The following is a 24995-nucleotide window of genomic DNA, read 5'->3' as shown; positions in this document are numbered from 1 at the left end:
CTATGGTAGTGAAACAAAAACCGAGATCAATGGAACAGAATAGAGATCCCAGAAATAAACCCACTTAGGATCAATTCATCTCATCTATGACAAAGGAGGCAAATTTATATAAAGAAAAAATGACAGTCTCGTCAATAAGTGGTGCAGGGAAAACTGAACAGCTAAATGTTAAAGAATAAAGTTAAAACATTTTATCACACCATATATGAAAAAGAACTCAAAACAGAGTCAAGACCTAAATATAAAACTTCTAGAACACAAGTGGAACACTGACAAATTGTAGTAAAGTTTGTTTGGATTTGTCTCTTAAGGCAAAAAAACAAAAGCAAAAATAATCTAATGGGACCTAATTAAACATAAAAGCTTTGTGTAGCAAAGTAAACCACTGACAAAATGAAAAGACAACCTACTGAATGGAAGAAAATATTTATAAATGATATGACTGATAAGGGGTTAATAAAAAAACAAACAGCTCAAATAACTCAAAATCAAAAAAAACAAACAATCTGAGTTAAAAATGGGCATAAGACTTGAACAGACATTTTCCCAAAGACATTGCTAATCATTCAGTTCAGTTCAGTCTCTCAGTTGTGTCCGACTCTTTGCGACCCCATGAATCGCAGCACGCCAGGCCTCCCTGTCCATCACCAACTCCCGGAGTTCACTCAGACTCACGTCCATCGAGTCGGTGATGCCATCCAGCCATCTCATCCTCTGTCGTCCCCTTCTCCTCCTGCCCCCAATCCCTCCCAGCATCAGAGTCTTTTCCAATGAGTCAACTCTTTGCATGAGGTGGCCAAAGTACTGGAGTTTCAGCTTTAGCATCAGTCCTTCCAAAGAAATCCCAGGGCTAATCATTAGAGAAATACAAATCAAAACCACAATGAGATATCACCTGACAGCTTTCAGAATGGCTCTCGTCAAAAAAGTCCTCAAACAATGAAAGTTGGCAAGGAAGTAGATAAAAGGGAACCTTGGTACACCATTGAGAATATAATGGTGCATTCACTATGGAAAACAGTATGGAGGCTCCTCAAAAAACTAAAAATAGAACCATCAAATGGCCCAGAAAGTCCACTCCTGGGTATATATTTTGAAAGAAAAACCAAAAAACCCCATTAATTTGAAAGGATATATGCACCCCAATGCATAGCAGCATTATTTACAACTGCCAGTATATGGAGGCAACTTGGCCACCTCATGCAAAGAGCTGAGTCATTGGAAAAGACCCTGATGCTGGGAGGGATTGGGGGCAGGAGGAGAAGGGGACGACAGAGGATGAGATGGCTGGATGGCATCACCGACTTGATGCACATGAGTCTGAGTGAACTCCGGGAGTTGGTGATAGACAGGGAGGCCTGGCGTGCTGCGATTCGTGGGGTCGCAAAGAGTCGGACATGACTGAGCGACTGAACTGAACTGAAGTGTCCATGAACAGATAAATGGATAAAGAAGAGGCAGTACATGTATACAATGGTATATTATCCCACCATAAAAATAATAAAATTCTGCCATTTGTAACAATGTGTATAGACATAGAGGGTACTATGCTTAGTGAAGTCAGACAGAAAAAGACAAATACTCTATGTTAATCACTTATATGTGGACTCTAAACAATAAAAGAAGCAAATGTTTATAACAGAACAGAAACAGACTCACAGCTGGCACAAACCAGAGGTTACCAGTGGGGAGAGGAAAGGGAAAAGGGGCAAGATAAGGGTATGGGATGCAAAGTTACAAACTACCATGTGTAAAATAAGCAACAAGGACAGAGCACAGGGATGTATAGCTATCGCTTTGTAAAAGCTTTAAATGGAGTACAATCTAAAAAATATTGAATCACTATGTTGCATACCTGAAACTAATATAATACTATAAATCAACTACACTTTAATTAAAAAAAAAAAGAATTGGGACAAAAGAAGGAAGGAAGGAAGACACACACCAGTATTACCAGAGGAGCCCTCTCACACATACCCCCTTCTCCCCAGAAGCCACTGGGCCACGTAAACAGCTTTCCTGCCTCCATCTGAGCACTTTGGCTAGGACAAAAGTTCCTCTTTCCTTCAAGGTCATTCTTGCAGAGCTCAGCTCCACGTGGCCTTGAGATACACATTCAATCTCTGTCTGTTCCAGCTTCCTCAGTCTATGCTCACTTTGTTCCTCCCACTGACAGGGGCCCCACAGTGTCTACCCTAACTGCAACCCCCCAAATACAAATACACACACACACACACATATAACAGAAAATACAGGGGCCCCACAGTGTCTATCCTAACTACAACCCTCCAAATACAAATACACACACACATAACAGAAAATACAGGGGCCCCACAGTGTCTATCCTAACTACAACCCCCCAAACACAAATACACACACACACACCAGAAAATGCAGGCCAGTGTTGTCAAGCCCTCCTCTGGAGAGAGTGCTCCGGGGAAGCCATGAGATGACTCGATGGACGAAATTCACTGATGGAATCCAGCCCGGGGAGTGGCCACGATTCTCAGCGGCACTAACATGTTGGTCCTTCTCAAATGAGCCAGAGGAAGAGGACCCCTGTGGGCTCATGGTCTGACTAGAGCCCACTTGGGACGCTGGTGAACCATGCAGATATCAAAGTCATCACAATATTAAAATATAAGAACATTATTTTCCAGAGCTGAACATTTAGCATGATCAGAACCCATTTACACTTTATAAACAACTGAGCTACAAAAGTATCTTTCGTTTTGTTTTGGTAAACTTTGTTTGGAACTGAAAATGTGATTTCCCCACAGAAGCAATCTTCTACACAGATTCTATGTAGAGCCTCAAGAAAGACCACAAAAGCCCATTTAACAGGATGTTCCTGAAGCATGTAGAGCACAGCATTATTTCTGTTTAAAGCCCACAGTCCAGCTTGGGACTCCCCCACGGGCCTCCACCTGCAGGCAGCAGCCGCCCACAACAGCCAAACAGAGAGCATCCTCCTCTGGTCTGGGAGGACTCTGGGCTCTTTTGGGTCACTGACATTCTTGAGAATTTAATGGAAGCTTCTCTCTCACCTCTCCCATATTGATGCATATACAGTCTATACTTATGAATAACTTCAGAGGGCTTTGAATGTCCTGACTGGTTCACAGACCCCTGGTCTTATAAGAGGCCAAGACAGGGAAGGGCTGACTCGAGGCAGTCACTTTCCCGTAGTGGTCGGGGTAGAAGAACAAGGAGCTGTCCACACAGGTGTCAGACTGAGGTTCCCTTCCACGTGGATCCCCATGTCTGGAGTAAATCAGATATTCTAAGGAGGATTCTACTGACTTAACATAAAATATATTGACTTAAAATTTTTTTTTTTTAATCTGACTAAAATAAAAGGAATAAATCACTCTCTGGGGTTTACAGTCAGGGGGGTCTACAGCTCTTAGAGAAATCCGCAGGCCTGCCTCCAGGCTGAGAACTCCCGGCACCCTGCCCCGAGGTAACCACCCGCTCCTCGCCACTACCCGCAGCTCCCAGGCTGACTCCCCCGGGGTGGAGGGGCTCACCTTGCATGAAGAGACATTGAGAAAAAGAAGCTCACAGGCTCTCCCCCTGCTGTGGAGGACTGACACCCAAGAGTTCTCTCTGCCTTGTAGTAAGTAGTGAGTGGCCTGAGCAGAGCCACTCAACCCAGAAGAGCAGAAGGAAAAGAGGCCTGGGCAAGCCTCAGGAGACCCGGGCTTCCGGCTCTAAGAGGCCTCCACGGCAGGCAGGAGGGGCAGGAAGGGGATCCTCCCCTGACCACCCCCTCCTCCATCAGGATAAGAACGTGATGTCAAGCAAGTGCCAGCAGGGCCCACGTTCAAGGTGGGCAGTGGGACTATGTGAGAGTGAGGGCAGAGAAGACAAAAAAGACAAAGTTACTCACAGAAAACCATTTTTTCTCTCCAAAACGTACCAGTCAATGAGGCAGGACCCCTCAAGATGAGTGAGTTCACCTTCATACTTTTAACAGACTCAGTCCTTTGATGCTACTGCTCCCTGGGGAAGCAAATGGACTCCACATCGCCTGCCAGCCTCTATCAGCGGCGGGCTGGAGATGGACTCCTGAGATGGAAAACTAGCTCACAGGGAAGAGGAGCTGTGATCGACCCGTGAGGCCTGCCCTAGACATGGGAGGGGTGGCTGGAGGACATGCGGAGGTGACAGATTCTGTGGTGTGCACACACAGCTCTCCTGAACCTCCAGCCCCGTCTGTAGGACTCTACCAAGTAATAAAAGGGCTCACTCTCTCTGCACTGGCTTTCCACACACTGTCTCAGCAGCCTCACGAAACATAGGACAGAGATCACCAGAAATGACAGCTCTGGGAGATGAAGTGATAAACTGGGGGTGGGTTTCCAGGGGCCACGGATAAACAAGATGGGATTACAAAGTAGGATTACAAGGCTTCTGGCTGGAGCACACTGCAACCACACAAGCCAGTCTTTTTCCCAAAGTTCTGTCCACAGCCCCCAGCTCACTCCATCACAGCCTCAGCCCTGATGGACAAGGCCTCTCTAGACAATGTCCACCCCAGCTCTGGCCCAGACTTTGACTCTCTAGTTCACTTCAGCTCCCCTAGACCACCTATTTCTCTTCTACTCATAAAGGACGTCTTATTCATATACTCCTATGGTAGTTCATTTTGCAATGCCCTGTGACTGTTAGATTGCTGTCTCCTGATATTTAGGGGGTGACCAGGGCATCTTTTCAAACCATAAGTCTTATCAAATTCCCTTGGTCAAAACTTTCCAATCGCTTCCATCACAAGCAGATTGAAATCCAAACTCCCTCCCACAGCCACAAGTTCCACATAATCAGACCTTCCTGCCTTCAACCTCAACTCAGGGAGTGTCCCTCTGTCCTCTACACTGCAACCTGTGACCTCTGTTTTCCTATCTCAGCAAGCTCATTTCTACCCTCACAGCTCTTAACGAGCTATTGCCTGGAACATGATCCTCCCCTAGGTCTTTGTATGACTGACCGCTTCACATCACGCAGGCTTTAGCTCACATTTCACTTCTACAGAGAAATTCCCTGACCACCTAACCCCAGGGAGGCTCAACGCATCACATTCGCTTCGAACAGCCTGTTTATTTTCTCGACTGTTCTCCAAATAGCTGGAGTAATCTGCTTACTTGAACCCTCCAAACCCCCAACTGGGATGAAGCTCTGTACACACTGATCTCACTTAGTCTCACTCCCCACCACATCTCTGGTACTGACGATGGCATCCCACACACTTTGTGAATGAATGGCTGTGTTGTTCAGGTTTAGAGCAGTGCATACAAGGTTGAACTGAATCATTCATGCCTGGCTGAGGAGGGGATGGTCAGGACAGCATCCGCTTTCTTTTGGGGCAAAAGCCACACCAGTTACTAGGTTGACTAAACCTCTATTTAGTAAAACCAGTAGCTATGTCATTTACAATGTGCACAGCCTCACCGCACCCCACCCCCAAATTTATACACTTCCATGCTCCTTACTAGGTCTGGAAAACATCTTTGGAAATCTCCAATATATCTGGATGTCGTCCTGAAGTTTCCCATACATTTCCAAGAGTTCTCCCGATAGAGTTACTGGTTTTCACTACCAGCCGCTATTCCCTCTGCTCCCTGAACGAGATACAAAGGCTAAGCAATAAACTTCTGTAAACAGTTGGGTTGAGGAAACCAGCCAGGCCCCTGGGAGGAGAGCTGTCTGGCTGAGCAAAGGTCTCCCTCGCTGGCAACCGCCTGTCCTGGGGAGCTGAGAGTGTGAGTGGTGACTGCCTGGACCCCAGCCTCCAGGACGGCTATGTAGACAGGACAGTGAGAACTCCGGCCCGCTGCATTACTGTCCTGATTGTGATTTGATGGGCCATTAAGTTTTACTGCCAAACTTCCTTGTTGGGTTTTTATCAGCTGTGTAAGTACACTTACACCGATTTTCACGACCTGGCAAAGAGGCTGCCCAGCAGCTCCGCGACCACTCTTTTCTGGCTGTGGGAATGCTGGCCTCCCGTCAACCTCAGGCCTTCGCATTCCTCTGGATTCCATTAACTTCAGTTACACCTAAGATTTTATTACAGACCAGCAATGGAGACTTTCCTGGCTCTTGGAACCAGAATCTTCCAGGGGACCAGATTATTCTAGAAAGCTCCCTAGTACCTGACACTCGAGAGGAACCTGGATTTTCCTACCCAGATTCCTGCTGCCTTGCCTGGACCTTGGCTTGGACAAGCCAGGGAGGTGGGTCTCCTAAAGATGCTAGCAGAAACACTAATGCTTTAACATTTAACACTGTGACAGGCCCCCCTAGAGACCTCAGGGCTCTTTCGAGGCTTCCAGCTGTACCTGCACCAAAGCTGACTGTAGACACTCAGACACTCTGGGGCAGACACATCCTGATGAATGGCTCATCTTTCTTGTTTAAAGAGAAAGCATGGGATTTTTTCCCCCCTTCCTTTACATTAGTATACAATGTAAATAACAAGCTGTAAAATTTTTTCTTCCAGGCTTCTATCCTAAGGAGATAATCTGACACGTGGACAAATATTTATACACGAAAATTGCCCTCTGCAGCATGATTTATAAGGGGAAATACAGTAAACAACTCAAACCTCCAACATTATGGGGCTGGTTAGGTAATTTATGGTGCCATTATATAATGGAATATTATGTGACCACAAAAGTATGAACAAATAAGCATTTTTAATAACATTATTTTGTATTATGTTAAGAAAAATATAAATGAAAAAGCATGGAAAACAGAACTTAAAATGAAATCCCTTCCTCCCACCTGGCAAAACAAATGAAAAATCCAGATGAATTAAAAAGCAAAATGAGAAAAACAAAAATATCACAAAATAGATTTGTGCTAAGTTGCTTCAGTCTTGTCTGAATCTTTGAGACACTATGGATTGTAGCCCGCCAGGCTCCTCTGTCCATGGGATTCTCCAGGGAATACTGGAGTAGGTTGCTATGCCCTCCTCCAAGGGATCTTCCCAACCCAGGGATGGAACCTGCATCTTTTGTCTCCTGCACTGACAGCTGGATTCTTTACCATTAGCACCACCCAGAAGTCCTAGGACACTATTTTTACATCCCGGGGATGGATATCCCAGAGGTCAAGAGGGAAAAGGCAGGTTCTCAGAGGGCTTGGTCCTTGCAGGCTGTGGCCCTAGGACCTGGGTTTTTCCCTGGCCCTACCTTTTTGGATATATGACCTCTGGCAAGCTTCTCAACCTTTTGGTGCCTCCCTTTCCTAAGCTGTAAAATGGAGATAATCATGATACCCACTTCACAGGACTTCTTGTGAAGATTAAATGAGTTCATATATGGAAAGTGCTTAGAACAATGCTTGATCCACACCAAGTGCTCAATAAACATTCTAGCTTGTATGTGACTATAAAAAGGTAATGCTGTTGTACAATGAAAAGGCAGCATAGACCAAAAGTAAGCAACAGACCAACAGGGAACATCTGGAACACAGAAAATAGTTTAGGTCAAGAAGAAAAAGACAACCCATAGAACAACGGACAAAGGGAATGAACAGTTGGCTCACAGAAGAAGTACGAAAGGCTGATTACCACATGAAGGGATGCTCACTTCCCTGGAGGCCTGGGAGCTGCGGACAAGTTGTCCCATTGCCCCATCTAGCAGGAATATAAACGGCTGATAGTATTCAGGGCTGGCGAGGAGGCAGGCTCTGTCACGCACTGCTCACCGGGTGTGGTGAGCCCTTCCTGGAGAGAAGTGGGTGGCATCTATCAAGGCTCAAGCACACTTAACACAGGGCCTAGCACCCTCCCTTCCGGGAGCCTAACACATCTCAACCTTTAGACATGTTCCCTAATACATGTGTTTATAAAGGTTTACTGTGTTGTCTGGACAAATACTGGAGATAGATGTCTATGATGGGATGGTTTAAAATCCATAGCATATGTAAATTATAAAATACTATTTACTAGTTTTAAAAGACTGCGGTAGATTTATATACTAACATCTTACATTTACACAAAAATATATTCAAGACCTATATAGTGATAAGTGAAAAAAATGCAAATCACAGGAAAATGGGTAAGAAACGATCCCTGTTATTCAGGGAGAAGCACAGGAGGGAAAGGGACAACTAACAGTCAGCACTGGTCAACCCTGAGAAGGGGGGCCCGGTGGGGAGGGGACTGTCACTGCTTACACTATATTCTATGTATCCCTTGAACTTTGTGCCCCCAATAACAAGAATGTTAACATTGTTCTTAAATTATTTGTGCCCTTAAAAAATAAGAGTGATCACACAAAGGAGTTTTATGGCAAGATGGTTACGCAAATCTACATATATTAGGGAAAAAAGTCAATTTAACTTTATGTCAATTTTTTTTAAAGTTGAAAACAAGGGAAAAATAAAAAAGAAAAAGCAACTAGAAAGAATGATGACAAAAATAAAGTGGCTGCTTCTGAATAATGGGATTATACATAGTTTTTTTCCTTGTTTATATTTCTCTGTACTGTTCCAGGGATCACATATTACTTGGAGTAGACATAAATGAAATAAGCAGCAGAAATTCTGGGGTCTGACAGGGGTCTGATACTGAATCCAGACAGGCAGCCCAGCTCCTGAAGGCAGGCTGGGCCCAGAATCTCTGGCACATACCTGCTACCAGGAGTTATGGCAAAGAAAACCTCTCATCCTGGGCGGGCTGCTGCCAAGAAATGGGACAGGGCTGTGGGCAGGCTGCCATTGCCCTGGGGAAGGGGCAGCAAGGGTGCTCTGATTCCCCAGCAGCTTCTCCTTAGGCCCCAGGACCCCCGTGGGAGAGACAGGCTGCTCCTCAGACCCCCCTCCTTGGAGCCCCACTTTGTTCCTTCTATCTCCCCACGTGAGTGACAGTCACTCCGGGGGGCGGGGGGCATTACAGCAGCATGTCCTTCCCTGCGTTAGCCGGGCTGCAGGCACACAGAGAGGGAGGAGCTGGTACTCATTACAGCAGCAAAGCAAACAGTGAAGAGAGATGAGTGACAACGGGCAGTGACTTTTCTCATTCGGATGCTGCAGAAAGAAACACAAGGCACCACGGAGCGCTGGCTACTGGGGTCCTGCTACCTCGCCATCTTCAGATACTATTTACTGCTCTGCGGATCACAGGACTGGGCCTGGGGCTGTGACCTCCCCACAACCACTCAGAGCCCCGTGTCAAGGGCCACATGGAGAGCAGAGGGGACTGGGCTCTGTCCTTGCCCCGCATGGGGCACCACCCCTCTAGGAGCCCACTGCTTGCAACACACTGTTCCTTGGAGGTGGCCCAGACCTGGACAGTGGGCTCTGGGGGCACACCTGCTTGTGAGTCTCAGCACCCCGTTCCCTTGTTGTGACTGTTTGCTCGTTGTGGCCAGGCTGAGTTTATTTGTTCAATGACAACTCGGGCATCGGGAGTACAAGCTGCAGAAAAATCTGTGTGGGATTTCTCCAGGACTCCAGCTGGGAGGGAGATGGAGGAAAAGGCTGAGATGGGAATTGCGTGGCAGGAAAGCTGGAAAAGAGGGTAAAGAAGCAGGGGGGCCATGGAGGTGTTTGATAATACCAGGCGCCTCTCCTGCCAAGAACCCAGGAGTGCAGTCCCACAGGCACTTGATTAAGGTTCCAGGCAAGTGGGACTCTGACGGAAACTAACATTGAGCACTTCCTCTGTACAGAAATAACACGGCAAAGAGGGACCATGGCTCTTCCTGGGAATCTGTACCAGGAACAAGGTTAATCTTCTTCTCTGTACTTTCCTATATTATCCCTTTATAAAACATATATGCACTCCCTTTTTAATTAGCAGAAAATCATAAAGATAAATTCAGCTTTATAATTTGACTTCCACTATTTCAGTCTGTGGGGATCTTTTAAAATCTTCATGCAGTTGCTCAGTATTTTAACTAGCTTTCCTTTCTCTAATTCTAACCCTTGTAGATTTGAAAGTTTGCCTTGTTTTTTTTTTTTTATAGTTTCAACAAAAGTGCTGATTAAAAAACAAGTAGCACCCTCTAGACAGAACCAGGCCAGACTCACAGTCACTTAGCACCAAGGGAGGTGTTCCGCTCGGGGTGGCCCCACCCTGCCCACTTCTCCCAATGGCACTTGGGAAAATAGCAACTCACCTTTGATAAAAGAAAGACACACTAACTCATCAACCTGGCAATCCCATACTAGGAAACAAACCAAGCTTATGACAATCCTGAGTAGAATCCGTGGTCTTCTATGTTGATAGATCCCAACTAGTGTTCCTAGGTCTCCAAAATGGTCTGTTTCTTAACCACTCCCTATATGGTCTGGGATTGGCACCTATAATACTGTGATTTCCAGAACTCACGTTTTTTTAAATATTTGCTTGGGAACCCTGAGCCAGCAGCGCAATCTCCGGCCTTCTGACATTTGTCCTTTTCTCTAGGTCCCTCAAATATCACAGAAGTGGTCTCCTGATCAGGGTGGGTTCTCGGGAGCACTCCAGTATAAGATACACAGCTAGGCAGCTAAGGGACCCTGCTGTCTGTCAACCTCCTGGGCTCAGATTCCCCTCGAAACAGTGTGCATTCCATCCCTTCTAAAGCCCAGGCACCTAGATAGAGAAGGAGGACTCTGTAGAGAGATTATTTAATGTGGAGCCACATCCATCAGATGGGAATTTAAATGGGCAGTTCCTCAGGGAGCTTCACCTCGGGCTTTTGCCCTGGCCCTGTCACTCTGATAGTCCAGCAGAAACACACACACACGTGCACACGTGCGCAGGGGACAGGCAAACACCTTGTTAGAGAATGTAGGGTCTGTGATCTGCAGACACCTAACAAGCGAAACTCCAATTCTTTGGCCACCTGGTGTGAAGAGCTGACTCATTTGAAAAGACCTGATGTTGGGAAAGATTGAAGGCGGAAGAAGGGGACGACAGAGGATGAGATGGTTGGATGGCATCACTGATCCAATGGATACGGGTTTGAATAAACTCCAGGAATTAGTGATGGACAGGGAGACCTGGGGTACTGCAGTCCATGGGGTTGCAAAGAGTCGGACACGACTGAGCGACTGAACTGAACAAGCAAAATCTCAGCTCTTTTCATTTGTTAAGTCTGAAGCTGGAACAGCCTCAACAGGGCTGGTATTCATAATACTCATTCACAATGACTAATGGGGAAACAAAAGGCTGCCATCTGGTTTCTAGTTCTCATTTTCTAATTTAGGTCTCAACAACCTCATTTGTTCGTTTTCTCATTCATTAAGCCCTTACTCTATGCCCATAGATGACTTAGATGCGGAAGTGATGATCACTCTGGTTCAGGGAGCCAGGTGGGTGCATTGCAAGGGGAGAGGGCAGGGAAGAACTCAATAGCCAGGCTCTGGGGCCCAGACCCTGCCAGCATCTGCTACTACAATGAATTCCTTACAACCTAAGAGTACAAGAAAGAATACAGACAAAAATTTTCCCAGTTTGCAAACAGGGTTCTATAAAAAAAAAAAAGGGGGGGGGGGGCTTAATAAACAATTGGGTTTCCCTAGTGGCTCAGCCAGAGACGGCAATGGCAATCCACTCCAGTACTCTTGCCTGGAAAATCCCATGGACGGAGGAGCCCGGTGGGCTACAGTCCAAGGGGTCGCTGAGAGTCGGACATGACCAAGTGACTTCCTACTTTCACTTTCCACTTTCATGCACTGGAGAAGGAAATGGCAACCCACTCCAGTGATCTTGCCTGGAGAATCCCAGGGATGGGGGATCCTGGTAGGCTGCTGTCTATGGGGTCGCACAGAGTTGGACACGACTGAAGTGACTTAGCAGCAGCAGCAGCAGTGGCTCAGCAGTAAAGAATCTGCCTGCCAATGAAGGAGATGTGGGTTCGATCCCTGGGTTGGGAAGATCCCCTGCAGGAGGAAATGGCAACCCACTACAGTATTCTTGGCTGAAAAATCCCATGGCTAGAGGAAACCTGGTGGGCTGCAATCCAGGAGGTTGCAAAGCCTCAGACATGATTTATGGACTAAACAACAACTAATAAACAATTATTAAACAATTCCAATCTGTCAGGTACATGTTAGGATTCATCAAAGGGAACACGTACTTTTCATACTCTGATGCATTAAGCACTGTCAAACCACTCTGTAATCTTCCAGGAGCCAGAGGGCTCTCTCTGGCACAGACAAGAAGCACCGACATGCGGGGTGAAGTTCCCAGGAAGGAACTGAAAACAGTGAGCCCGGGTTCTGCCTCTACCACTGGGGCAGGAACTGGGGCAGGGTGGGTTCAGCTCTGGATGCAGCCTGACTTCCCGTAAGACTTGCTTTCATTAGCAAATCTGAGACTGGCTGGGAGAGTGTATCTCAGCAGGCAGAGGGCTGCCGTGCTATCTGGAGGATGTTCATTCATCAGGGTTCCTCCAGCCACAGGGACTGAGCCTTGGCAGGGCTGGGGTGACATGCTCCTAGGGCCCTCTCTGTCACTGCCATTAATCAGAAGCCCTTTGAAATTTGGGGGTTTTTTAAAGGGTTTTGGGGGGGTCGTTTTCCAGGAGAAAGGCCAATAATTTTCCTTTGGATTCTCTTCAGAATTTGGCACTTATAAGACGGACTTGGGGAAATCCCCAGGAGTGGTCTACTTATGAACAATTGCTAATTAACCAAACCCCTGTGATACTGCAGGGAAGCAGAGTGTGGGAAGGCCAGGGCTCAGCGGTATAGGACTCAAAGAGCAGTGCCATTTCTCCATATGACTGTCTACTGGTCTGTAAAGTGGAGTTAATCGTATTTGCTTTGCAGCACTGTGGGTGAGACAGAAGGAGATGGCCCTGTGGGCAGCCACTTTGTCGCCACAGAGCAAATCACAATCAACAGCAGAAAGATCTCTATGACTAAGACAATTAATAGAGTAATCTCCCACTAAAGATGCCTCTGTGGACTGGCAATTATGACACTGATCTGTGCAGAAGTTATTTTTGCTTCTTCTCCTCTTTCACAATCCCTTACCCACCATCACTGGGCCGAAGAGCTGGCAAGAAGCTATAAGAGAAGAGCACCCCACACATGTATCCTGTCCCAGGGTGCTGGGGACCCAGCTTCATCACCCATTAGGATGGGCCCGTTTTTCCCAGAAGCTGCTCCCAGGAACTCTGTGGCCAGGGGTTGTCATCCCTTGCTCATCTTTCCAGGAGCAGCCTTCTCTCTCTTAGAAAGGAATTACAATCCATTTCTATCCTTCATGGGAATGGGAAGGACACTGGCCTAGAAAAACCCTGAGCTACAGGGTTGTCGGTCAATATTGCAAACGCATTTTACAGGATTCAGGTTTTTCTTCCCTTGATCCACAACGGCCACTGCAGGCTGTGACGGATACCAGGTGAAACAGAAAGAAGGGGTTCTAGGTGCTGTGGGGACTGAGGCTCCAGCCCTGGCTTCACTGTGCCCTTTCAACTACTGGACAAGATACAGGCTCTCTCAGGGCCTCAGTGTCCCCACCTGCAAGCTAAGGGATGACTGCTGCTCTAGGTAAACAGCTAAAGGCTGAGAGAGGTGTCCACTCTGAGCCGAGGGAGAGAGGCTGTGGCGGGGAGGAGCAAGGTTCCACTCACATGGGGCGTGGAACATGACGAGCACAGAGGAGTGTTCCTTCACAAACTGGTCAAAGTCTTCATCGCTCAGGTGATAAACGGAGCCGCCCTCATCTGCCCAGGGAGTCTCGGGGACCTGGGGCTGTGGCGGCTGCGGACTGGAAGACCAAAAACAGGCAGAGCTCAGAGCACACTCCGGGGCCGGTGAAGCCCTCACCCCCACTGGCTCACACAGCCTGCTTCAGGGGCTCCCCGCGACCCCCCGGGGGAGCAGGGGGTGGGGGACTCCTCGGCCCTGCCCACCTCCATCATCCCCTCAAGAGCCCAGAGGTGCTCAGCTGATATCCTCTGGCAAACAGTGGCTTCCAGCTGTGGCTCTTTAGTCAGGTCAGGAAACCTCACTTCCTCCCCATGATCAGGGTGGGGTGGGGGGATTCACTAGCACTTTAGCCAACTGGCAAGAATATAAACTATGGCAACAAAGAGTGACCTCTGACAAAGCTAACTGTTGTGCTGAGTGGTGCCCACAGGCTGAGGGGTGAGAAGTAGAGGGAATAAGAGGGGAGGGGTGGTGGGTGAGGAGGAGAGAGAGAGAGGCCAGGGGTCTTGAGAAAGACCAAGTATCAGGGAAGGACTGGGGGTGGAGAGGGGATTGAGAGGTGTTCACCAACCAGTGTGGGAGGAGGGTCATAATGAGAAAGAGTGGGGCCCAGGTAAACAAGGCTGGGGGCTCCCTATCTATGAGAACACACCCACAGTAGGAACCCTTCCTCAAGACCAGAAACAAAGTTCTCTGAATGTTCTAGCAGAAAGGGCCAGGGTCAGAGGTCAGGTCAAATCCCTGTTGCCACCATGAGCTGCAAAACCTCAGGGTGGTGGCCCACCTCCCTGGAGCCCGCCCCACCTGGGACAGTTGTGTGCTGACATATACATCACCAGCTGTTACAGTGGGGGAGGCTCACAGCTGCCCTCTCTTGCTTCAAAGCCAAGGGTAAGTCTGCCAGTGACACAAACTCCCTGATGCTTTATGAACACCTTCGCCAGAGCCACCTTAATCGTTACTTTGAAAAAATACCCTTTAAGGTGACAAATGTGAAAAGACAACCATTGCTTCCTGCCTTTGAGAGCCTACAGTAAAAAAGAAAAAGTGCAAAGTTCCAGCGGCCAGGACTGACAAGTCATGAGAGCAATGTGGCCCAAACAATGGAAGCTGCCATCCTCCCGTGTGGCTGACGCAGTGGAACCTGCCACCCCTGCCCCACGGCAGAGCCTGGGTCTGACAGCACCTTCAGAAACCCTCTCTGGTGCTCTTGACTAGGCCCCACTGGTGGTCTCAGCAATGGGAAGTAGCAGGGAGAGGGTCAAACCACTCTGAGCCCATGTACATCCAACGTTAGACGGGGCTGATGGCAAAATCAAGCTTTAGAATGAGTCACCGCCAGCCATTCAGCATTCCCAACACCAGGAAACCTAGGCTCCCATACACAGACTCAATACCAATTCCTGAAAGCATCACCAATTCCACTTCAGGGAATTTATTTTTTCAATATACCTGGACATGGTCAGAATTATACACATTCCAAGGTATTTATTAGAGATGATTTGTTATAGCAAAGACTGGAAGAACCCAGTACCCACTGGTATACAAACTGCTTAGGTAAATTGCAGTCCATCAGGACCCCAGAGGGCTGAGCATGGTGCAGGGGGACAACGAAGCTCCCTACACTCTCATGTAGACTGCAGGGTCAGACACAACAGGCCATAATATGCTAACTTTTGCGTAAAATAGAGAGAGATAAAAAATACTTATTCATATTTGCATGCGTCGGCATAAGGAAACTAATTAAAGTTGCTACCTCTAGGGGGTGGGAGGGAGAATAGGATGGAGGAAACAGGTAAAAAGAAGACGTCAATGCATAATTTTTAAGTATCTTTTAAAAAATTATTTAAATTATGTGAATGGAATCTATTCTAAAATTAAAATAATTTTTAAAAATCCAGCAAGAGTACACACAGAGAATGGAGAAGCCATGCCTTAGTGTCAGTACAAGTAAATGAAGGCGACTGAAAATTTTCTAATTAAACATGGAGGAGGACACACTCCAAAGCCACTAAAATAACATTACAAGAGCTAAAACAGAAAAAGGTAATGAACTCACAGGAGCAAAAGCAAAGAGAGAAAAAGAGGTCAGTGCAAATTCAGAAGCTAGAAAACTGACTTAGCAAAAAAATGTTTGCTTTTCTTAGAAGACAGAAACCAGAGGTGCTGGGTGCTCAGAGGGGGCAGGGACCCAAGAACTACCCCAACATGCAAAGGCTCCGGAGGACCAGAGGCTCCCCTTGAAGTGGGGCTGGGGCGCAGCACTGGAAATGGGAGACCTTGGGATCTCCAGCAGCCAGGTGGCTGCCCCTCTCCCACCCAGTGGACAGTAGGAAGTTTGCTTTCTGGAGGGGCCTGCAGACCTAGGCACAGCGGTAAGAGGGCACAATGACTGAATCATGCCCTTTACTGTGTCTCCCCTGAAAGACAGGGGCTCCCTCTAGATCATCTCTCTACTTCCTGCGCCTCCCACAAGGCAGGTACGCGATAAACACTCTTTGAATCGATGCAGGAATGAGAGAAGAATCGTTGAAGGAACTGGAGGTGTCTAGCCAGGAGAAGAAGAGACAAGGGGAACATAATAGTTTTCTTCAAACATTTTACACTGTAGTGTGAAGAGAAAGTAAGATTGATTTTCTACAGCCCCATAAAGGAGAACCAACACCAGATGGAAGCTCCAGAGAAGGAAACTTCAGCTCAACAGAAGTAAGAACCTCCTATCTACAGCAGATAAGAGAGAAAGAGCCAGACTAGGAGTCAGAATACCTGGCTCTGAGTCGTTTCCTCCACCTTTCAGCTCTAGGGGCTTAGGCAACCAGTCCGACTTAAAACATCTATCAACATACGTGCAGGCCCTTCTTCATCTGCCCTGCAGATACATCCAGACAGACAATGGCCTTGAGATACTTTGTAAATGTATAAAATGCTACCCAGGTGTCCCTGGACATCACTCATAACTTAAATCATAAGAATCACTCAATCAAGAGTGGGCCCTCAGAATGAGTCGATGTAACCGCGAAAGGTTAATTTTAAGTTTACACAGGATCAGCTTCAGTGACTTTAACCCTTTTTTGTTATTATAAACATACATAATGGCCTGCCTCCTGTGAAGGACTGTAAGGAAGTGAAACCAACACATTCCCCTCCCTGCCCGAGGCTTGCCACTCTAGGGGACATTTGCAAGGACTGAACAGTCTTATTACTTTATTTCCTCACCTCCCCCTCATCTCTGATCCATAAAAGAACCTGGCAACCAGGCCCTGACAAGATGGTTATTTTGAAGCCCTAGTCTGCCATCTTCTTGGTCAGTTGGCTCCCGGATTAAAGTTTCCTCCTCGCCTCAACACCTCATCTCTCGGAATCGTGGGCCTGTCGTGAGGCAAGCAGAGCGAGCTTGGACTCAGTAACACTGAGGCCCTGTTCTCTAAGGTGTTCAAGCATCATCAGTAACTCCACCTGTCCTAGAGGTAAAACAACACTGAAAGGGAACTGCTGGGGGCAGTTCACTGACATTCCCATTCCCTTACCATCCTGTGACCCTAAATCCCGGGCTCTCCAAGACTGCAAAATGCACACAAAGCAGGTCCTTGCCTGAGGGAGGCGCCCATGCCAGAGAAGAGAAGAGGCAACTTAAAGCAGGACAAGTCAAGAACACTTTGTGCTTGTTTCCAATCCACTTCTGCTTAGTATAAAAATACATAGGCAGAACTGCATAGCCAGGTCAACACTGATCGCCACTTGTGAACACTCTACCTGCCAAGCCCAACTCAGCAGCATGAAATCTGCAGAAAGCGGAATGAGAAATGCAGCTGCTGGGAGCACAAGACGGCACAACCGCCAGGATCACTGCAACCACCCCAGAGCCCCGGGGCGCTCCGACACAGGGATGCCCTGCCCTGCTCTGCCCACTCGCCAGAGTCACGTGCCACACGGCAGCATTTGGCCCTTCTCTCCTGGGCTTCTGAGAGTCATCTGGAGAACTAGGAAGGCTGGACCATCCTCCTCATCCTTCTGCATTTGGCTGCCGTAAGCCATGAGCAGCCAATGGAGAGGCCCAGGGAAGAAGTGCAGGGCAGCAGGAAAGGTGGGAACACTGCGACCCACGAACCAGGATGTGGGGGAAACCTGGTAAAGACTTAAAACACCTGGTACCAGGGAAAAACACACACAGAGCTGGCTATCTGTTGGGGGGAATCTGTAAGGAAATGCCAAATGCCACAACACATTATTCTTGGGTAGTGGGATAAGGGGCCCACTTTTCCCTTTAACTAAATATTTGAGTTTTCCGGTAATAACATACCTCACTGAATAACCTTAAAATCAGAAAAGACTTTGAAAAAAAAAATTTAGCTAACTGGAAGCACAATGGCACTGCTAGATCTTGTTGGGGCATGAGATGAGGCAGTCCATGAGGGGTCCCTCAGGAAGAGCCTCTCTGCCCCCACCATGCTGGGAGAGTGGCCTATGGTCCTGCATTTGGAGAAGCTGTTGCCCAGGGGTACCCAGAGGCTGCCTTCCCTTCCCCAGAGTTACCCCATCAACCTCAGTGTGGAGACTGCACACCCAGGGTGAACCAAAAGCTGCTAACAAGATCTCCTTTCCATGGGGGGCAAGGAGAGAAGAGGTGGGAAATGGGGAGACGCCAGCCCAGGACAAGGTGGAGGAACCAGGCTGGGGCTGTGTGTGGGGTGGGGACAGAGCAGTGGGTTCCCGAGGGTAGAAAATAACCTGTCTCAGAGCCTCCACTGACATGCTCCCCTGGTCTAGGAGAGCAAGCAGTTCTGAACACTTTCTAAAAAAATAAATAATAAACCTTATCCTTCCAAGAAGATATGAGTGCATTTTGAAACCAGAAAAGGTTAGAGAAGGGGGAGGGAAGCAGACAGACTTTATGCTCTGGTGACAAATGAGATTGCCATTTGTTGAAACCTTCTCCCAATGCAGAGCGAGACATGTCTGGCTGGAGGAGAGGACATGCTTATTATCAAATGAAAAGGAAAACGGGTGTGAAGGCCCAGGTTAAGACAATGAGTACAGAATAATGGGGAGCTGCCTTCCTGGGCACGGGCTGGAACTGAAGTAAGAGATGGAGACAGAGATGTGAAAATGCTTCCAAGAAATAAAAGACAACATGCAAACATGGTTTGGCTGTGCTGTTTTATCTCCTGGGCCCCTGGGAACCCATGGAACAGAAGATTGAGAGTTCCAGCCTTTAGAATCGAACAGTTTGTTTTCTGTGGATTCTGGTGGTTTTTGTGTGTGTGTGTGTGTGTACAAAATTTATCCTCCTTTCTCATTCTGAAAATACACATTTTCAACCTCCATGTCTTTGGATAACTAATTCTTTAATCCTGTGCCCGTGCAGTAATAATGCCAATAAATGTCCACCATGCTGGCACCTGGGTAAAACAGGAGGGGCTCCAGCCAGAACTCAGGGGAGCTGCTGCCCGGGGCCAAGCCTGGCCCTGCTGCCTGTCAGGAGCTTGGACGAGCCACTCCATCACTCTGCTTAGTTACCTCATTCATGAAATCATGAAATAAGGATAATAGTATCTGTTCTGAGGATTCCTTAAGAATCCACATAAAGTGCTTAGAACAAAGTCAGGCACAAAGTGGAGCCCCCAAAACGCTGCTGTTATTCCAAGGACTGTGCACAAATAGCTACACATGGGCGATGACTGCAGAGCCCAGAGCAGGTGAGTGCTTGGGGCGTGTCAGGGTGGTCAGAACTCCAGCCACGAAGAAGGGGTGGGGGAGACAGACTCCCTAGCCAACACACTGGTCAGGGTCCAAGTATCACACAAAAGTCACACATCTATCATGGTGGGCGCGGGGCAGGGGTGGTTTGGGTTGTAAGGATCTAATCACATTACAAACAGGATCACAGGGTGCTATGAAACGCTCTGCAGGGATGCACGGTGAACCGCAAAGCAGTCTGCAAATATAAGGCATTAGGACACTTCTTAGCTTCACAGCACCTAATACAAAGTGTTATGTTTGAAATAAGCATTCGACTGACAACTCTATTTTCAGAGAGACCTGCAGTGGAACCTCTCTCAAACCTGCCATCCTGGGTGAGAAATGCTTCTATCCATCAGGTAGACAGTAAGGGGGGAAAAAAAAAACTTATCTGAAATGCAGTCATCACAGTGAGTCACATGAAATTCTCCCAACTTTCACATCCTGCACTCACAGATCCCTCACCTAGATGCTACCCACAATCAGCTGTGTGGGCAGCAAGAAATGGTCCTTTCCTTCCTCATTCACTTTCCAACCACCAGGCAGAGCCCTGTGACCAGGGAAATACTGGGGCCCAGCAGATACCCCTCCCTCTGGGTACCCCCACCAAGGCAAACGCCAACTTACTTCTTCAGCCACTCCACAATGTCCTCAGCTGTGGACCCATAGCTGTCATACTGGAACAGAAACCGTCCTTTCCTGTGAAACGTGGGGAGAAACCGTGGGCTCAGCCAGGGGGCAGACGCCATCGTGGGGGGAGCAGCGTCCACAGGGAGGCAGGGGACTTACTCGAAATAGCAGATGGTGGGGTAGCCACGCACGCTGTACTCCTCCTTGATGTTTTCAAATTCCGAGGGGTAGACATTCATCCCGGCCAGCACCTGGGAGCAAAGGGAGAACAGACCCATCCACTCTCTGCCCGCAGACGCCCTTCACTTCATCCACACACTGCTCGTTCAGCTGTCCCACCAGAAACAGATGGGGACTGAGCCTCAGAGACTGATGCGTGTGGTGCAGAGGGGAGCAAGGCCCTCCAAGCCAGCTAGGAACAATGCCCGAGCTCTCTGGAAAAGACAGGCATCTGGGCTGAGGGTTGCCCCCCAGACAGGCATTCCCTCCTGCCTGCCCTGCAGGGAAGATCATCCCAGAGCAAAACACAGTTCTGAGGACTAAAGAGGAAACCTGGCCTCATTACCAAGGTCAACCAGGTCCGAGAGCAGGGCCACTGCCTCCCAAGTTCATACTATGCCTTTTCTCTGCCCATGTCAACTAAGGGTGTACTCTTCACTCAGTCACTCCACGGGGTCCTCAGACACCTTCCTGGACACCTCAGTCTGTCCAGCCTGGCTTTATGTACCACATTCTCAGATTACACAGCTCATGTGGCCAGAGGGTGTGTAGTTCTCAGGACGACCCACCTGCCTGACTCTGCTCCCTTCAGACCCTGTTAGGTGACCTGCGGGTGACAATCACCTATGGCCTGACCTGACCATCATCTCTGAAGTCTGAACATACTCTGGGTCCTGGGGTCCACATATGCCAACACCCCTGAATGGATAAGGAACTTCAGTAGCTGTGTTACCGACAACAAGATTGTACGCTAAGAGCAACCCAGAATGAGTCCCCAGGAACTCTTTTCCCAAAGCAGCAACTTTTTCCTGTAGGGCAGATCAGGTGCCTGGAAAGAGGACTTTGGCTCTGTCATCACAAGAGAACACAGCACAACCAGATGCAGGAAGACTCCCACAAAGCATAGAGGGGAGGGAAGAAGTTCAAAAGAGCCAGGAGTGGTTAGAGAAGCAGAGAGGAGAAACCAGGAAGTGGAATTTTGCTGAACAATACATAAGGAGGCATATGGAGAGAACACGAGGAAGAGCAGTCTCAGTGGACAGTGAACTTGACTCAGAAGACTGCTTCCACTTGGCAGTCGTGTGACCTTGGGCAAGTCACCCTCCCTGAGGTTCCTTGTTTGGAAGATGTGGTTCAGGAGAAGATCATAGGGTTCTTAAGAGAACTGAAGGAGATGACCCAAGTCAGAGGGCTTCCCTGGTGGCTCAGATAGTAAAGAATCACCTGCAACACCAGACACCTGGGTTCAATCCCTGGATCAGGAAGACCCCTGGAGAAGGAAGTGGCTACCCACTCCACTATTCTTGCCTAGAGAATCCCATGAACAGAGGAGCTTCACAGGTCACATGGGGCCACAAAGAGCTGAACACAACTGAGAAACTTAGCACGAAACTGCTGCTCAAATTCATTATTTCCTACCAAATTCTCAGTGGTGGGAATCACCTGGGCCTCTGGCAGCTCCATCCCACAAGGCAGCTAAACATACCAACCATTTTAAATACCCAGCACAGTTTCTGACATAAAGCAGACGCACAATAAATCCTTGCTAATCTGATTTTTTTCCTCCCATCCCATTTTGGGGTGCTACAAGGAATACAGGGAAAATAAACCTGAGATAGATTTACTTAGAAGCTCTGGAACCCTCTAAAAGCCCTTCTGCTCATTTCCCTAGACTGATTCAGCAGCCAGTTCCAGTAATAACTGTCTACTTTAAAGTTCTTTTTTTATGTTTAATTGATCTCCTCATTGTCAGTGCACATTCACAAGATTAATCTTCCACATCCTCCTCTTTCATTACATCACTTCCCTGCACAAAACCCTTCAATTCCACTGAATGGAGGCCAATGTCTGACTCCACACTCAAAGATCATATGGTCCCTATCTCATTTTTTAATTCCTCTTTCCTACAAAACCCTTAATTGTACATTTGCTAGACTCTAGATTTTTTATTCTCCCAGGAATGACACAGTCTGAGAGCTCTGCACAGGGAGGCAGCTGGACTCTTCGCCGTCTAGGGCACCTTGAAGATGGAAATGTACCACAGTGTGGGCTCGGGGGTCAGGATGCTGGGGCTAAAGCCTAACTCCCCTCTCAGCAGATGTTCTCCTTGAGCAAGTCACAGTTGCCTCGCGCACCTCAGTTTCCTCATCTGCAGCTCCGTCTTCTGGCTTCTGTGAAGACTAAATGGGACAGTGCGAGCAAAGTATCCACAGCACTCAGAATCTGTTAGCTGTCACCACTAATATGAATACCACTAAGAAGCTCTGCAAATCCGCTCACATCCCCAGAGCCCAGACTGTGCTTTCCTGGCCCCGACTCCTGAGTCCTCTAGCCCTGTGCTCAGGTTGCCCACACCCCCTCTCTTGGCCACCACAGAAGACGCATCCATCTCTTAAGGCAAAGCAAATCCCACCCAGAAGGTGGCCTTTGTCAACCACCTTTGCTTGTGATGAAGTCTTAATTCTCTGGGTTTTTGCAGTAGTTTTGACTACTTTGGGGGCATTTATTAGTTAACAAGGTGATTATTTTTTGAACAACTACTGACAAGCACTTTTTAGAGTTTGTGATTCCAAATGAGGCAGAACTGACCTCAGCCTACAGAGAAGTGAGGGCTGCCTGACACGGAACCGTGTGTGCTGCGGGTCGGTCAGCTGGCACAACATGGCCTTCCTCCTGTCCAGCCCACATCCCGTGGTTGTGGGGACAATCACAGAAGAATCATAGAAACTCCACAAAACAGGAGCATGTGAGCGAGTAGTCACGGAGGGTAAGATTTCCACAGACAGTCCAGAAAGAGAAAACAGAGGTAAGACAAACCAAGATGCAGCTCAAGAACTGGGGACCATGTTGGTTTAATTGCAGGACACAAGAGAAGGCAGTGAGAGAAGGTGGGCAGGTTCGCTCAGGCTGTGGACCAGCCTTTAGTGTCTAAGAAACCAGGACTTTATTCAGGAGGTGCCAGAGAGCTCCTGGGGGTTGTAAGGGGAAAGCTGTGGGACCAGGGAGATAAGTGAGCAGTCACAGCAGCCACGCTGGGTGGGTTGAGTGGGGTCTGACCCAGGCTGGTGGGCAGGTCTCTTCTCGGATGGAGGATGTACTGAGGGGGAGATGGATGGTGACAGCCTGGCAGAGGAGCCTGTGGTGCTCAGGAGGAGGCATGGAGGGAAGCTGGCCACCTGCCAGATGGAAAGACACTGAATTTTAGTAAATATTTTAGACTCCCTGCATCTGGGACCCAGGGAGAGAAATCCAGACCAAGATGTCAAGCAAGCAGTCTGACATATTTCGAGCTTAGAGACTCAGTCTCCACGGAGCTACCTCTTATTGAGCTACCGACACAGACAAAAACCACTGAGGGACAGTCCGCAGAAGACAAGGAGAGCACAGTGTCAGGCCCTCATTCCAGTGTGTTACTAAGAAAGAAGAGAGAGTGGAAAGCAGAACCCTGGGAGCACTCCATGCAGTGAGGAACACCAAGCACAGAGCAGTGGGGTGGGGGGTGCCCATCACCTGTATCTGTGAAGTGTCTGCAGGTTACAGAGCTGTCCCCATGCACCAGCCCATTCACTCTTCCAACAGCCCAGTGAGGCAGGCAGGGCTGGTGTTATCATCCATCCCCATTTTAAGAATGGGGAAATGAAGCCTCCAGGGCTACTTTCCCCAAGATCTCCCAGCCAGTTATTAACAGCCATCAGCAAAGTCTGCTCTGCACAAACCTGTTGCCAAGACCAACCCATTTCACCATTTACACCCAGATGGCCCATCATGGCCAAGGTTAACAAAAGACTTGGTGTGGACGTGGATAACTGGCAAGGCTGGGAAGAGGAGGTGGGCAGGCATGGGCTCGTTCTGGCAGCTGTGCTGGCTGCTAAGGGTGTCAATCAGCGGGACTAGATGGGACAAATGCGATGACTCAGTGACAGCAAAAAAAAGGAGGAGGATCTGAGTTTGGAAAATGGCAAAGGCTGTGCATCCCTGACCCAGCCTGGCTTCCACCTTAATGACATCATCAGATTGGATGCCTCCCAAGAAATCTGTCAAGGAGGAAGGTTTCTAGCCCCTGCCACACACAGGGCCAGCCAAAGAGGGCTCAAAGATGACAGAGACAAAGAGAAGATAGGAGGTGCTAACCAGTGGATTTCAGCAGTGTGGAGGGGGTGAGCTTTCGATTTCAGGGAACAAGCAGTCCATCTCTGCCCCAGGTTCGAGGTCAAAAAGGAATCCACCCCTCTGGCTGCCCTGTTCTTCGGAGGCTACGGCTGCAACCATGAGCCCTGGCCTCGAAGGACCTCCTGAAGTAGGTGATGTTCATAGTGGCGAGGACCCTTCCCCTCATGGAGCTAGGAAAGGTGAAAACTTTTCAAAAGATACTTTCCTAAGAAACCAAAGGGAAAGAAGAACAAAACAAGCCCCAAGTAAGAAAATTCAGAAGCAAAGAAATGGATGAGTTCACGTAACACAGAGGCAACTAACACCTGGCCAAAGCTGGGGTCAGTCGGCCAGACCCTCTGACCTGGGCCCAAACAGGAGCAGCGAGCACTGTTTTGTTTTGTTTTTTCTTTCTTTCTTTCCTTTTTTGGAAGCAGGTATCACCGACTCGATGGACGTGAGTCTGAGTAAACTCCGGGAGTTGGTGATGGGGGGGAGGCCTGGCGTTTGATTCATGCGGTCGCAAAGAGTCGGACACGACTGAGCGACTGAACTGAACTGAACCCTTAACAAGTAATCTTCAGGGCAAACGTTGTAGA

At 48.3% G+C, this 24995-nt stretch overlaps 1 protein-coding gene across 1 annotated transcript in view; it reads right to left on the bottom strand.

The window, feature by feature from the left end:
- Positions 1 to 24995, bottom strand: part of PDIA5 (protein disulfide isomerase family A member 5) — a 92765-nt gene that overhangs the window by 20419 nt on the left and 47351 nt on the right. Inside the window, exons 9-11 of the mRNA NM_001046091.2 lie at positions 20188 to 20279; positions 20026 to 20097; positions 13581 to 13717 (exon numbers count right to left, since the gene is read on the bottom strand). Of these exons, the coding sequence (NP_001039556.1) occupies positions 13581 to 13717; positions 20026 to 20097; positions 20188 to 20279 (301 nt within the window). The remainder of the gene's footprint in view (positions 1 to 13580; positions 13718 to 20025; positions 20098 to 20187; positions 20280 to 24995) is intronic.

The sequence above is a fragment of the Bos taurus genome, chromosome 1, assembly GCF_002263795.3.
Source record: "Bos taurus isolate L1 Dominette 01449 registration number 42190680 breed Hereford chromosome 1, ARS-UCD2.0, whole genome shotgun sequence".
Taxonomy (NCBI): Eukaryota; Metazoa; Chordata; class Mammalia; order Artiodactyla; family Bovidae; genus Bos; species Bos taurus.
Note: the sequence above shows the minus strand (reverse complement) of the source record. Positions and strands in the feature narration are given on the sequence as shown.